The 13092-nt window shown below is 33.4% G+C and overlaps 1 protein-coding gene across 1 annotated transcript in view; it reads left to right on the forward strand.

Moving 5' to 3' along the window:
- The window catches only part of TTC6 (tetratricopeptide repeat domain 6), a 64701-nt gene that overhangs the window by 11356 nt on the left and 40253 nt on the right, over nucleotides 1–13092 (forward strand). The window contains 5 exon segments of the mRNA XM_013940882.2: nucleotides 893–1096; nucleotides 1410–1549; nucleotides 5134–5343; nucleotides 12097–12247; nucleotides 12711–12815. Coding sequence (XP_013796336.2) covers nucleotides 893–1096; nucleotides 1410–1549; nucleotides 5134–5343; nucleotides 12097–12247; nucleotides 12711–12815 — 810 coding nt within the window.

Below are 13092 nucleotides of genomic sequence, written 5' to 3' on the forward strand. Positions count from 1 at the left end.
AACACTTTAAAACTCATTTTTCTGTTTCTGTTATTCATTGTTATGCCATGACTATACTGGTTTATTTTCTTGAACCTACTTTGCTGTGTTATGTATGCAAGTTTTTAACTGCGGTTCAGAAGAATCTTTTTTGGTGACACTGCTACTCTGTTTTAGGAAGATGTTTCACAGATTACAGGAAGCAATATGGAAAAAAAATCGCAAGAATATAGATTCTGAGGCTGGGTTTTATGACACAGACACTCTGGCAGCAATACTAACTTAAGAAGTTCCTTTTTCCTGCCATTTGCTCTTGCCCCTGGACTACAGTGAGCTGCCTCCTGACAAAATTTCTATGCGGAGGCACTCTATGAAGTGAATTGGAGATCTGGGTTGGTCTCTCCCTCCCTGTCCTCCCCACCCCCCAAGTCCTTTTTTGGCTAGGTTTTTCAACATGGATCAATTATCTGACCTGGTTTGTAGTGCAAAAAACATATTTTGGCACAACTGAGCAGGTGATGCTCTAATAAACAGGAATGAGCAGCTGTAGGTGGAAACAATAGGAATTCCTTACATCTCTATTGCTGCTGAACTTTCTATATTGAATAAACGTAGCTTTGAAGAAACTTTTTCTGAAAGCTCCATCCTTTAGACCATATGTATCTTGAGAAGTTTTAACTTTTAGAAAAGCTTTATATTTCTGTTTTGAATTTGCATAAAAGTACAATAAAATTTTATATACATTCATGCACTTTTCAGTTTAATAGTTTTGAATACTAACATTATAATTTTGATGCTCTTTTGATTATTTTCTGTTTAACATATTTTAGAATGCTTATCTTAGCAATGTTAATACCGTGGCTACCAAACTGCTTTAACTGTTTTCTTTCCCCTTCTTTCTTTTTTTCCTTAGAAAGAACAATATCTTGAAATTCCATATTGGTTTTCAGAAATGATACATCAGCTTTCCCAAGATTCACAAATTCAAGCATCTGAAGCTCGATTGTCTTTTTCAAGTGTTCCTTTCTTTTCTGAAACAAGTGTTTCACTCCTTGCAACTTTGGAGGATGTAGAAAGTAAACAGGAACCTCAGAAAACTGAAACAACATCTTTACAGGTGATATTTCTAGTCTGTTTAAATTTTGTATGAAGCTTCTGTTTTATACTGTTCAGAAATTAAATTTAGGGAGGGCACATTGGAAATTTTGCTTTATCACACTTTACTGTGTATCTTATATCCTGAATTGCTGCAGGCAATGATCTGCATTGGGGCAGTGGTTCTAAACTACTCTAGTTTAGCTGAATTGGGTTCTCTGATGGTCAGATTTGCTTGTTTGCCATCGCTCTTTATACTACTCCAGAATGGATGTGAAAATATCCATATAAGCTATCTAACACTGTTTTTTATCGTCTGTTCATGCGCTTTTTAGGCTCCATCCTCAGATGTGCTCCAGGTGGAAGGAAAAGCAATAGTGAAAGTTAAATCTCGTGAAGTTCGGAGACAGCTACAAGAGGAACACCGTTTACAACAATCTTTGCCTTTGCTGCCCACTCAGACTTCAAATGTCAAGTAATTTTTTTAAATCTTATTTCATTATTATGAAAATAATATTAAACATAAAGTTATAAATGTTATAAATTCAGCATGATGGACTTGTTTGCAGTAGATATAAGGCCACCCTCAAAACTCTGGATCTGAACACTTACAATTTTAAGCATGTTTTGGTCTGAACTATCAAGTTTATGTTGGTATCTCTAGTTTTAACTTGATGTTTATCTCTTTGAAATAGTTCTGATTTACAGTTTTTAAAATCTGGAGTGCCTGTTCAATCCTGCTGTATGCTGATGAAACTTTTTGACTGCAGCAGAAACTGAAGTTGCTTATTGGGGGTTTGAATTTGTCTATACAATTCCAAGCGTAATCTAATCAAAATAATTAAAAACAAACAATGGAAAATACCACAAATTTAATATAAGCAATGCCAGCTGTAAGCCATCATCTTTAAATAGAGAAGATGTATTAAAAATTCATTAACTTGAATTTGTATTACAGTCAGTGCTTGTCTGAAATTCAGGAGATTTTACTTGGAGAGCTGCAGTTTAAGGACAACTGCTTATTCCCTTGCTCTTTTCATAGGTGGCATCTGTCATTCTGTAATAGGAGTGCAGATCAGAAAAGTAGTACAGATTGTGCTCTGATTTAACTGACCCTGTCCATCCCATGTCAAGTGAGACTCTTCAGTTTTATGGTCTTCTGTGCTAATAAGATCTTTATGGCTAGCTTTGTTTAGATGTACCATAAGTTGCTTCTTCACTTCTCTCTTTATTGAGGTTAAAAAAAAAAAGAAGCTTTAATTATTAGCTTTTGTTGTTCTTAGGGTCCTGAAAGGTCTATTGGATACAGAAGAGAGCCTTTTTATGGCAGGCCTAAAGTTTGTAAATGGATAATACTTTCAACTAAGTAGCTGAGAATAGTCATGGGAAAAGAATGCTTAAGTTTATGAAACAGTCAAATTGGCATTTAAGTGACCCTTTGCATGCCATTGCTTATCTGCATTGCTTAAAGATCATTTGGTTAGCCAGATTATATATTAAAACAAATACTGACAACAGACAATGAGTATTTTACCTTCAATAAATAGTTACTGTCAGATTATCAACAGTGCAGAAACTGCATGATTTTCTAAAAAACCTGTATTTAGTGCATTAAGTGAAGGTAATGTAGGCCACACACATAGTATTGTTTTTTCATGTCCCCCTTTTCAAAGAATGATAAATAGTCTGTTTTAGGAGAGTGTGTGCTGTAAAAACATTCACCTTTACCTGCAGCATGCCCTAAATATTTTGATTTACATTGATAAAACATTCAATTTCTTCATTCAATGAAACGATAAACTCCTATACAAGAGCAGTAAGAAAATAATGCAATTAAAGTTACATTTAAACTGTTTTGTAATTTATTTTAAATGAATAAAAATGTGGAGAAAAAGTGCTTGGATAGGTTTTAAATCATCTTGTCTGCCTTTGTTTATAGAAATCACTCCAACTGATATAAGTTCAGATTTAGGAAGCTGTTTGCCATCTACTTTTGTTTTTTTAATTACATTGTAATTGCGTTGCAGAGAGAGTGCAGTATCATGAAATAAAACACCATATACATTTACGAAGATTGCATATTCTTTCTCCGTTTAAAAAAGCTGTATAAAATATTCTTTCTAATTTTAAATTAAATGTGATCTACTTATTAAAACAGTGATCTCTGATTTCCCATGTAAAACAAGTTGTTTATTTCCATTTATGCTGCAAAATGTATGAAATCAGTTCCTAAAAATTCTCCATTGCATTATATGCGATGGCAGAAAGTATGCCTTAATTCCTAATCAATCTTGTGCGCTGTGCCAATGGGTTGCTTTTCAAACTGGACATTTCATTTTTAGAACTTTTACATTTTATTTCCTAAGCTCGATCTTGTTCTCCTTATTCAGGCAAAACTGTCACTAATTTCAGCAGACTTTGGACTGTAAGGTCTGGTCAAATTGCTTCTTGTTGAAGCTCGAAGTAACTAGGCTCTTTTCTGTATATTAAGTTGTAAGGCTTAAGAAAAATTTTTTTAAACAGTTTCAATTAAAATAATACGGACTCTTTAATTGACACATTTATTCATATTGGGTTGTCATGTGCCTATAAATTTAGGGACTTAAGATATATTAATATAACTGAGATATATTAAGATATATTAATATAACTAACTAACCTATAAAACGATGAGAATCTATATAGAATTTTAACTCTAACTCCAGCATTTCAAAAGCATATATTTAGAGAAATCTAAACCTTGTAATTAGAATAATGTGAGGTAGTTCGCTTGCCTTCTCAACAAGAAATCTGTTTTTCATAATATTCCCAAAAAAGGAAAAGAGAATTTCAAATTTTCTGGAAAAAAAAGTATCTTAAAAAAACCTCATCTCTATTTTATAGGATAATTTCTTAAGCATGAGTGGAATGTCTGTTACATTACACTGTTTTTCTTGTTTTTTTTTCCTTGCATGTCAAATTTTTGCTGTTGTTAGTTTTCCATACAAGTAAGCAAATATAAAATGTTATTTTTGTAATGTGAATATGTATCACATAATAAATTCATTTTGTATTTTCCCTTATTTCGTTGTAGTTCTTGCTGATTTCCCCTTTATAACATCTTTTTATGATACAAGACTTAGTTCTCAGTAAAACAAACAAGTTGTTGAAAGTGTCATTGTTTCTGGAGAACCTTAGAAAACTAGTTAAACCTGAAAACTATTCAGTGTAATTTCAAAGTGGAATTTTAACCATTTTCATTTGGGATTTTCTCTTAAAATATGGAGGCACTTATGAACGTTAATTAAAAGTAGGATATATTTGGGGAGCCATTACTGAATTTTTGCATCTCAGACACTTTCTATATACTACTCTTCACATTGTAACTGTCTGCACATTAGACATTTATTAACTTTGTAGAGTTCATACAGTAGCTGGAGACTGTTTTTAGAACTTGATCCATGGCCTGTTGAAGTCAATAGACTTTCATCACCTTCAGTGCAAATTAGATAGGAGGGTTAAATGGTAGAATTTTTTAGTTATTAACTTTTCAAAGATAGCCAAAGTCACTGTGTTTCCTCTAAAATCAACAGTTTAATTGAAAAGTTAAGAAAAAGTTCAAGTGATAGCATGTCATAAACCTAATTCAGAATTTTAAGAGTATTTACAAGGTACTCGGTCATGGGAGAGAATTTGCAGATGAATGTACATGTAACATTTTAACATAACATTTATTCACATACCCAGTTTAAGCCATAAACCTATATTATGTGTTTTGGTTAAATGTTCAGTGCAGCAAGTGAATGCTCTTAAGTTAGGAAAGCAAAATTTTGACTTCTGCAGTTACTTTTTACTTTAAAATTATTACCAAATTTTTAGGTTTTGGTCCTTCTTTCGTTTAAAAAAAATCTATCTATAATAGAAATTATAAAACAATTTATAAAACAATTTATGCCAAGTATTTATATTAGCAATTTATGTCCTTTGGTCTGATATCTGTCATGATGTAGTATGAGATAAATTGCATACTTTATAATATAGAGTATGGATGTTAAGATTGATTCTTTTTCTCCTTTCTAGAGGTCAACATTATCCAGACATTCATCATCTATGTACTGCTTTTCCTAGTTTTATGTTGCCTCCTGATTTACGACTGGCTTCTAGAATCTATCATACTTTAGACAGAAGAGGTCACAATGTCTTATTTACAGCAGAGGATCTGGACAATAAGGAGGAAGAACCGACCTGTTCAAAATATATTTGTTTGAAAGAGCAAGCTGAAAGGAAAAGGTATGAACTTACTTCTTTTCAGCTTTTTGATTTTGTAAGTTAAAGAATTAGTTGTTGAGAAATAACTTTTCTGGTGATTCAGTATTTAGTAGTTTAATAGAAGTGGCAAAGAAAACTACTGAAAAAATTTTGCCTTATTTTGGCAGATATGTTTTAAAATAATTAGTACTAGCCTTAAGGCTAAAAAGCTTGTATTTTATTCAGAATGTAAAATCTGCTGTTTATTTTTAAAATAAATTGCATTTTGTAGATATATTTTAAAAGATATGTCATGGTTTAGGTTATAAATCTATGAATGTTTATACTTCATTCCACTCATGTGAGAAGTCCCATTGAAATCACAAATGCTGAACAAATACAGTAGGTTTTCTGTGAATGTCAAATTCTGCAAGAGTAAAAGGTTTAAAGTCCAGACCCACTAGCCCTTTATCACATAGACAATTTGCATCAATCCTGATTCTACAAGCACTTAGGAACAAGTATAATTTTAAGGAATTGAGTGTAGTTCTGTTGAGTTCAACACATGCACAGAGTTAAGCACATACAGAATTGGGGCCTCAGATAGATTCCCTGTAGTCAACTATATTCTTTGCATATAGAAAGGGTGCCCATGGGACAACTGTAGGCTCCTGTGTTTTTAATGTATGAGGAGTTGGATTAGAACAAAATGAGTGTTAGTTAAATTATTTTTGAGGGGAAAAAAAATCACATTAAAATTGTTAATGCAGCATATCAAACAAGATGATCTGTCAGCAAATTTGTTTTATAAGAAGTAGTGAGGATATGTTAATGGGTTTTGGAATCTGCCTACTCGCTTATATTACCAATTTTTATGTTTGACATTACCAATTTTTATATTTGACTGTTACAAATTTCTAAATCTTTGCCTTTTTGGTTTTTTTTGGACATATTTTACACTAAAATAGTGTGAAATAAAGTTAGGCAATGAATATGAAGAATAATTCATTTTTCATTGCTTATTATTTGAGTCCATTTTTTGCCCTTTTTGTTTTTTCCTTAGTATTTTGTATAGTAAGGTCAAGAATTTTAGAATTGGAGCCCTAATATTTTCAAGTTTTTCCTGATGTTTTTTCAGGCTGGCAGTTTGCTGCTTATAGTTTCTGTATATCACCAGCCCCAGAAATATAAAATAATTGCTTATAAAATTTGTAGGTGACCCGAAGAATGGTAGAGTGATAAATAAGGATAAAGATAGTCTCTTTTACAGGGCAATTTGAATAGCTTGTTAAATTGGGCTCACTTGAAAAACATGCATTTTAGTGCAGCCAAATGCAAGGTCATAAGGGTAAAAATAGGGAGTAGGGGTCATGCTTTGTAGGAGGGGAGATTGTATTCTGAAAGGAGCTTCCTGGTCTTGATAGATAACTGACTGAAGATGGCTGTGCAATACTTTCTGAGCTGTTTAGCTTAAAATAAAGAAGGTAAAATATTAGCTATAACACAGAAAAAATTTTGGAAGTAGAAGTATTATATAGGGCTCTTCTGTTCCGGGCAAGTGCTCTAACAAGTGAGATACAGAGTCATGCCACCACTTGTTCTCTCTCTTGGCTGCATGACTTTTGCATTCTTTTCTGCTCAACAGCACAACTTCCTGTACCCAGAATGGTCAAATAATCTAATGGTGAGTGGGGTTTGAATCCTCCAAGAGGCAACAGATTCTCTTTTCCTGTCTCTGTGCTTTTAAATAGTTGATTATCATAAATAGGTGGAAATTGCCACTCTTTGCTTTTTTCTCTGGCTGTCTTACAAAAGAAAAAAAGATCACTTTGCCCTTCCTGAAAGAACAGATGCATCTACCCTCATGTTCTGGATTTGAAATGGAAGGAAGTTTCTGCTAGCAGCCCCTGAAAAATCTAAGCTCCAGAAAGGAGCAGCAGATTTCCTGCAGGTTAAATCTGTGATTCTTCCTCCATAAGCAGGTTTGTAGGAATGTTGTGCGCTTAGTGAGGAGTCTAGATGCTTAATGTGTTCCAAATACCATTGTGGGGGAGCAAACAGAAGTGTTGACTCCTGTATGTGATCTCTCTTTTGCTTGAATACCTACTCTTTATTAAGACATTGAAAAAGATCCTTATCTTGTTTTTATACAAGAGATTTAAGAGATGGCTTGAATTTGTTACCTGCATAGTATGGTTTCTGATTGAAGAGGATTTGCTAGACAAAAGCGTTGCAAACCCAGTAGTTGAAATTTCATTTTAGGCAAATTGAGAGTAGATGGAAGATTTGGATATATAATAACGAAACGAGCAACTTCTGGAATAGCTTACTCATGGATGAATTATTGCTTGCAGCCTTTAGATCAAGACTAGATGTATTTCTGTGGTATATGCTGAGTTTCAACCAGGGATATTGAGCTTGATGCAGAAACACTGGTGAAATTGTATTTTCTGTATTATTTTGCAGGTCATGTTGGATGATCATAATGCTTTTCTTTGACCTTAAAATCTGTGAATCCATAAAATTGCTGTATGAAAGTTGCTAGTCCTTGATTTCCTTTGATACAATCAAAATTAGCCTACCCATCAAGCCTGGCATTATTTCAGGGTGCGGGGTTAGGCCCTGATCTTTCCTTTTGGTCAGTGTGAGCTTCTCCATCTGTCAGGAATTTGGGTACATATGAATATCACTCACTGGCCTATTTGAATATTTGGTTTTGGTTCAGCAACATTTTCTGTCTGTTGGACAGATACAGACAGAGTATAAGGATATAATGAGAATAAGGACACTGATCAGCATTGTGGGCAGGGATTTTAGCATACCGGTGATCTAGTAATTAAATATTTTGCAGGTCACAGTAGAAGAGGTTTTAAGGAAATTTTCAGAGAGAATAATCTGTATTAAGTTTTTCTCAAGTGTGAGAGGCAGCGTGAGGAAACGCAAAAAGATGTTCAAAAAGTAAAAAAAAGAATACCTAGGAAGTCAGTGATGGAGTCAGTGACATCTCTTTACTGATCTAGAGAAGACAGGAGAGGGAAAGGTTGTGAAGGTTTTTAAAGCAGAGGAACAGCTTACATTTGAATTAGCTCCTATTTTTCTGTTATTTCAAAGAATAGAATGACATGTTCAAAGCAAGGAACTATGATCTTTGCAATAGCACTTTGAATGGATGTGAGCAGAGCAGTTGTACTAGCCTTAGTACTAGTCTAAGAAAGAGGTGCTGCAGCAGCTAAGATATGAAATTAGATACCAGACTTTTAGCTTGTAGAAAGATTAGAAAAAGCCTTTAGTGTTGGAATGTGGTGAATGATACCCAGGTTCTGAGTTTGAGTGAATGATGGGATGCCATGGTGATGAAGAAAGAGCAGAGAAGACTCTATGAAGGTTGAAAAGGGAAAGACTCATAAGATCCTTATATTTCAGTCTTGCTGAGCTAGCACTGTCAGCTAGACATCCCAAGAGGAAGACAAGTTGACATTTTTGTTTGTGCAGAATGGATTAGTGAGTCGTGCTCCGATTCATAACCACGGAGAGGATACCTGTATATGGTCTTTGACTACAACATTACTAGAAATACACAGTAGAGGAAGAAGAGATATGAGTGGAGCATAGAATTCCTTGAAAGCTGAAGCAGTTAGATGGGAGTAGAACTAGGAGAGATGAATTGTAGAAGCTGTGGGAGAACGGGATTTCCGGAAGAAAATGGTTTGGTTTTCAAGAGGTAGCCAACAGGTTAAGGAAGAGGACAAGGAATCTGAGCTTTGTGTAATAGTCAGTAGAGATTTTGGGAAGAAAAGTTTCAATGGAAAGTTGCACTCTCCACAGATGAAGAGAGTTAAAAAAGATGGATATGCTAAAATTCCTTGCTGAATTCGTTTAATCCTCGAAGTCTAGAAAACTAAATTCTTTGGAGCACTGCCATCTAGTGGCACTATCTACACTCATCGGCTTTTAATTTTTAAAAACGAGTTGTCTGTGAGAGCCTTGAAGGTCACAGGTATAATTTATCTGACACTAGTTTACACGTCTTTAAGAATGTAGCTGTCCACATTTCATTACTGATCAGTTCCCCACATTTGGCTAATTTCACAACTGCAAATAATCTAAGTAGGGTTAAGCATGATATTTGTACAGTGGATAGTAAAATTCAAATGACTTTGCTATTTAAATAGCAATAGATCTATCTTCTTTAGGTTTTCAGTACTAGTTCTGAGTTCTTCTGTGAAAGACTCTTGTTTGGTTGTAACAAAGTCCAAGCAAGCCTACTATGGTAGGACATTATAGTCAATGAGCTCAAGAAAGCAATAATTATTTTGCTTTAAAGTCTTGTCTTCACTATGAAAAATACATGTTTTTTTAAAACCTATAAATAACTTTGCATGTCTGCAAAAAAACATGTAGCAGAGCAGAGTACATCAATTTGTCAAAATGCAAACTTTGCAAGTATCTCTCTCCTGGGGTTGAGCTAAGGTTCCTTGCTTTTGCTCTCCTGTTTTATCTTGGTATATTTTGCAGCCATCAGTTATCTGAAGTTTAAAAATGTTGCTTTTTTAGTTATGAAGACAAGTGCAAGCAGAATATATTTTTATGAAGATATTAATTGGAAAGTCAAACCTTCTCCTGACAAATATCCTACAATAATTTTAACAGGGTTTGTAGCTTCATGCTGTTTGGTAAGATTCCTTTTAGCAGGAATACCTGCATCTCCCTGAGACATTCCAATTTTACAGTTTTTTGCCAACAGATGAAAACAGAATAGATCAATAGATCAGAATATTAGATCAATATTATTATTGCTTGGAGCTTTCCTTCATTTTGTTTCTCTCTTCCAGAAATGAAGCCTGAATGTTGCTTCACATTAGCTTGCACTTTATTCCTTAGTATAGACTCCTTGAATTAAAAACTATTTGTGACAAAAGTGCTCTAAGAGAAGGGCAGTCATTTTTACATTGGTCACTTAAATCACTTCTTACCACCAAATGCTAAAGTATCTTTCAACTGATTGTTTTCTACCTTTTTATATCTTGTATAACTTTACTTGACATTCCTTTTATGCAGTCTCCCACCTTGAAGGTCAGAACCACCAAATACTTAGACATAAAGGAAAAACTAGAAAGGCCACTTACCAAAAGTTAGGTTTTCAGTTCTTGTTTTTCTTCCCTATACGTAATAGGTCTTTTGTCAAAACCTCCACTCAAACATTCCAGAAAGTAGTTCAAGAACTACTCCCAGAACTAGGATCTGTTTTCCTGGATAAGAACTACTACTTTGGCCTAGTACTATTTGTTAAAGATTCCTTTTTAAAATTCAATCACACTTCAGTTTGGAAGGTGTTTTGTTTGATAAATAGGATGGCTTGTTCTCAGTTATGCTGAGACCACTCTCCCCTTTACACACCACTGTGATAGTTTGAATAGGTCTTAAAATGGAAATAAACTGCACTTAGTATAAATGAGAATCCAGTCCACTATAGCAGATATTCATGTGACAGGGAAATTACTAATAATAGACCATACACCATAGTTTCATAAAGGCACAAAGAAACTTCATTATTAATTTAGTGTTTTCAGAAAAACTACCCCAAATCTGAATAACGCCAGTAGATGTCACTGTTGGCATATGCCGATGTGTTGAGAAAACTCAAGTGTTCAATGTGAACTGTATTTTAGTTTACATATATATATGGATACCTGAATATATGAAACTGAGTGGGTTTTTTTTCATTCTTTTGTACATATAGAACGTATTTTGTAATTTATTACATTCTGTGCTTGTAATTGCTGGTACAGTAAAGACTATATATAAGTGAAAATTTAAGTAATTGTTGTATTATAAAATAAACAAGGACAAAAAAATATACACATAATTTCTGCTCTCTGTAAGGTAAAAATATATGTTATCATTTTATGTATAAATCCTGTAAAATATCTGTTCAGCTGATGAATGTTAATAGACCCAGAATACTTGTTGCTACTGTTTTCCAGTTTTGCCATTTTAGTAGTAGTAATAGTCTTCAAATCTAAATTTCCCTTTTCACATGCCAGGAACAAAGGAAATAGAGGTAGAAAAAAGAGGAACAATTATATAACTATATGTGTGTGTGCGTGTGTATATGTATATACACACACACATGTATTTATCAGTTACACTGTGTTGTGTAAAAATGTGTTCGCTATTTTTGAAATTGAAACAATTGCAGAAGGGAAATTAGGATGTATAATTACTTCATACTACAACTTTAGAAAGTTAAATATTCCTTTTGCATGATGTTTGCAGTAGGTAAGTTTACAAAAATGAGCAAACAAAAAAGAATCAGAATCCAATCCCTAGTGTAATCACAAAAGATCTTATTGAAAAGCAGCCAGACATTCCTACTGAAATCAGTTCCCTGGCATTTAAGTATATAGCTGATCATAAGTACTTAAATGGTGTATTTGCCATGCCTGAAATTATGTCTGTAATACTTTTCTTGCTGATTTAGACTTTAGTGTTGCATTTTTCCTGTGACTTCATGCAATGCACACCATGGATCTGATCATGAAAGGTTTCTGGAAATTATTTGGAATGTGACTACAAGAATTACAAGCTTGGCACCAGGTTTCTGGTGTGTGTTAAGTCATTCCTATCTTGAGTTCTTCCTTTCTAAGAAAAAAAAAATTTGTATGTTTTACTCATTGTTTACTTTCAATTTGTTTCAAATTTTACTTAATAGTTTACTTTAAATAATAGCAAGCTATTTTTGTGCTTTTAATACCTGACATCTGAGTAATTTATTCATCTTCTCTGTTGCTGCAGAATTTGTTATGAAGGCGTTCCTATTTCAGAGCAATTCCAGAAAGATGGAATTCATGTCCTTCCTTCTTGTACATCAAAAAGTCTAACAGAACGGCAAAAAATAGCTGAATATTGTCTTAAAAAGTCACAACTGGACCTGCTAGGAGAGAAAGTAAGAAATATTTTTAATAAATGTGTGACACAAAATCTGAAAAAGTTTTTTGGTTTTGTTCTTTGGTTGTATGAAACACCTGTGAAATAAAGATCTACTGATTTTTCAGCGTTTGACAATATGTGATATAAAAATGTATATAGACATTTCTATTGATGGAGAATTTAGTTTTTTATATTCTGAAACATCATGCCTCAGTTCTTATTTCTTTCTCTGAAATAATAATAAATGCTGAGATGCTAATTAGTAACGGATAAAAACACTAAAAGAGCAAGCTAGATAGTTGATTCAGGCCGAGAAGCTCTATACCTCTCAAGATTTCATTGCACATGGTGTTTTTTTGACAAAGTCATATTTAGTAAAGACTGGCATTGTATCACATAATAATTACGTTCAGATTTAATACAGACATTTATAAACTGGGTTGTTGTTAGTTGGTAACTGAATTGTATTGGTTTTGAAGGTTTCCATATATCCAGAAGCTTTAAAAATGTGTTGGGCTCCAGCTCCGCCAAAATTCTCTGCTCCAATTTCTTCCCTGAAGGAAATTTTATTTCCTACATATGAGGTAAATATTTTAAATGTATTTTTAGTGTTCCCATCTTTTGCAGAAATACATGTCTTTCTCTACCATATTTGTTAACTCTAGCAGTTGTGTTATATCCTGCTATTTTATTAACATTTCTGCATATTATAAGCACAGTTGGTAAGTCATTGTACAATTTGTAATAATGTTTTGAATTTTGTTTGTATTGTTGTAGTTTTATTTTTGTAGAAATGGAAATTAAGTTTCTAGTAGTAAGTATTCTTAATTACCATTTCCTATTATGTTATCTTGCTTAGTG

The sequence above is a fragment of the Apteryx mantelli genome, chromosome 4 (genome assembly GCF_036417845.1).
Source record: "Apteryx mantelli isolate bAptMan1 chromosome 4, bAptMan1.hap1, whole genome shotgun sequence".
NCBI classification, from domain to species: Eukaryota; Metazoa; Chordata; class Aves; order Apterygiformes; family Apterygidae; genus Apteryx; species Apteryx mantelli.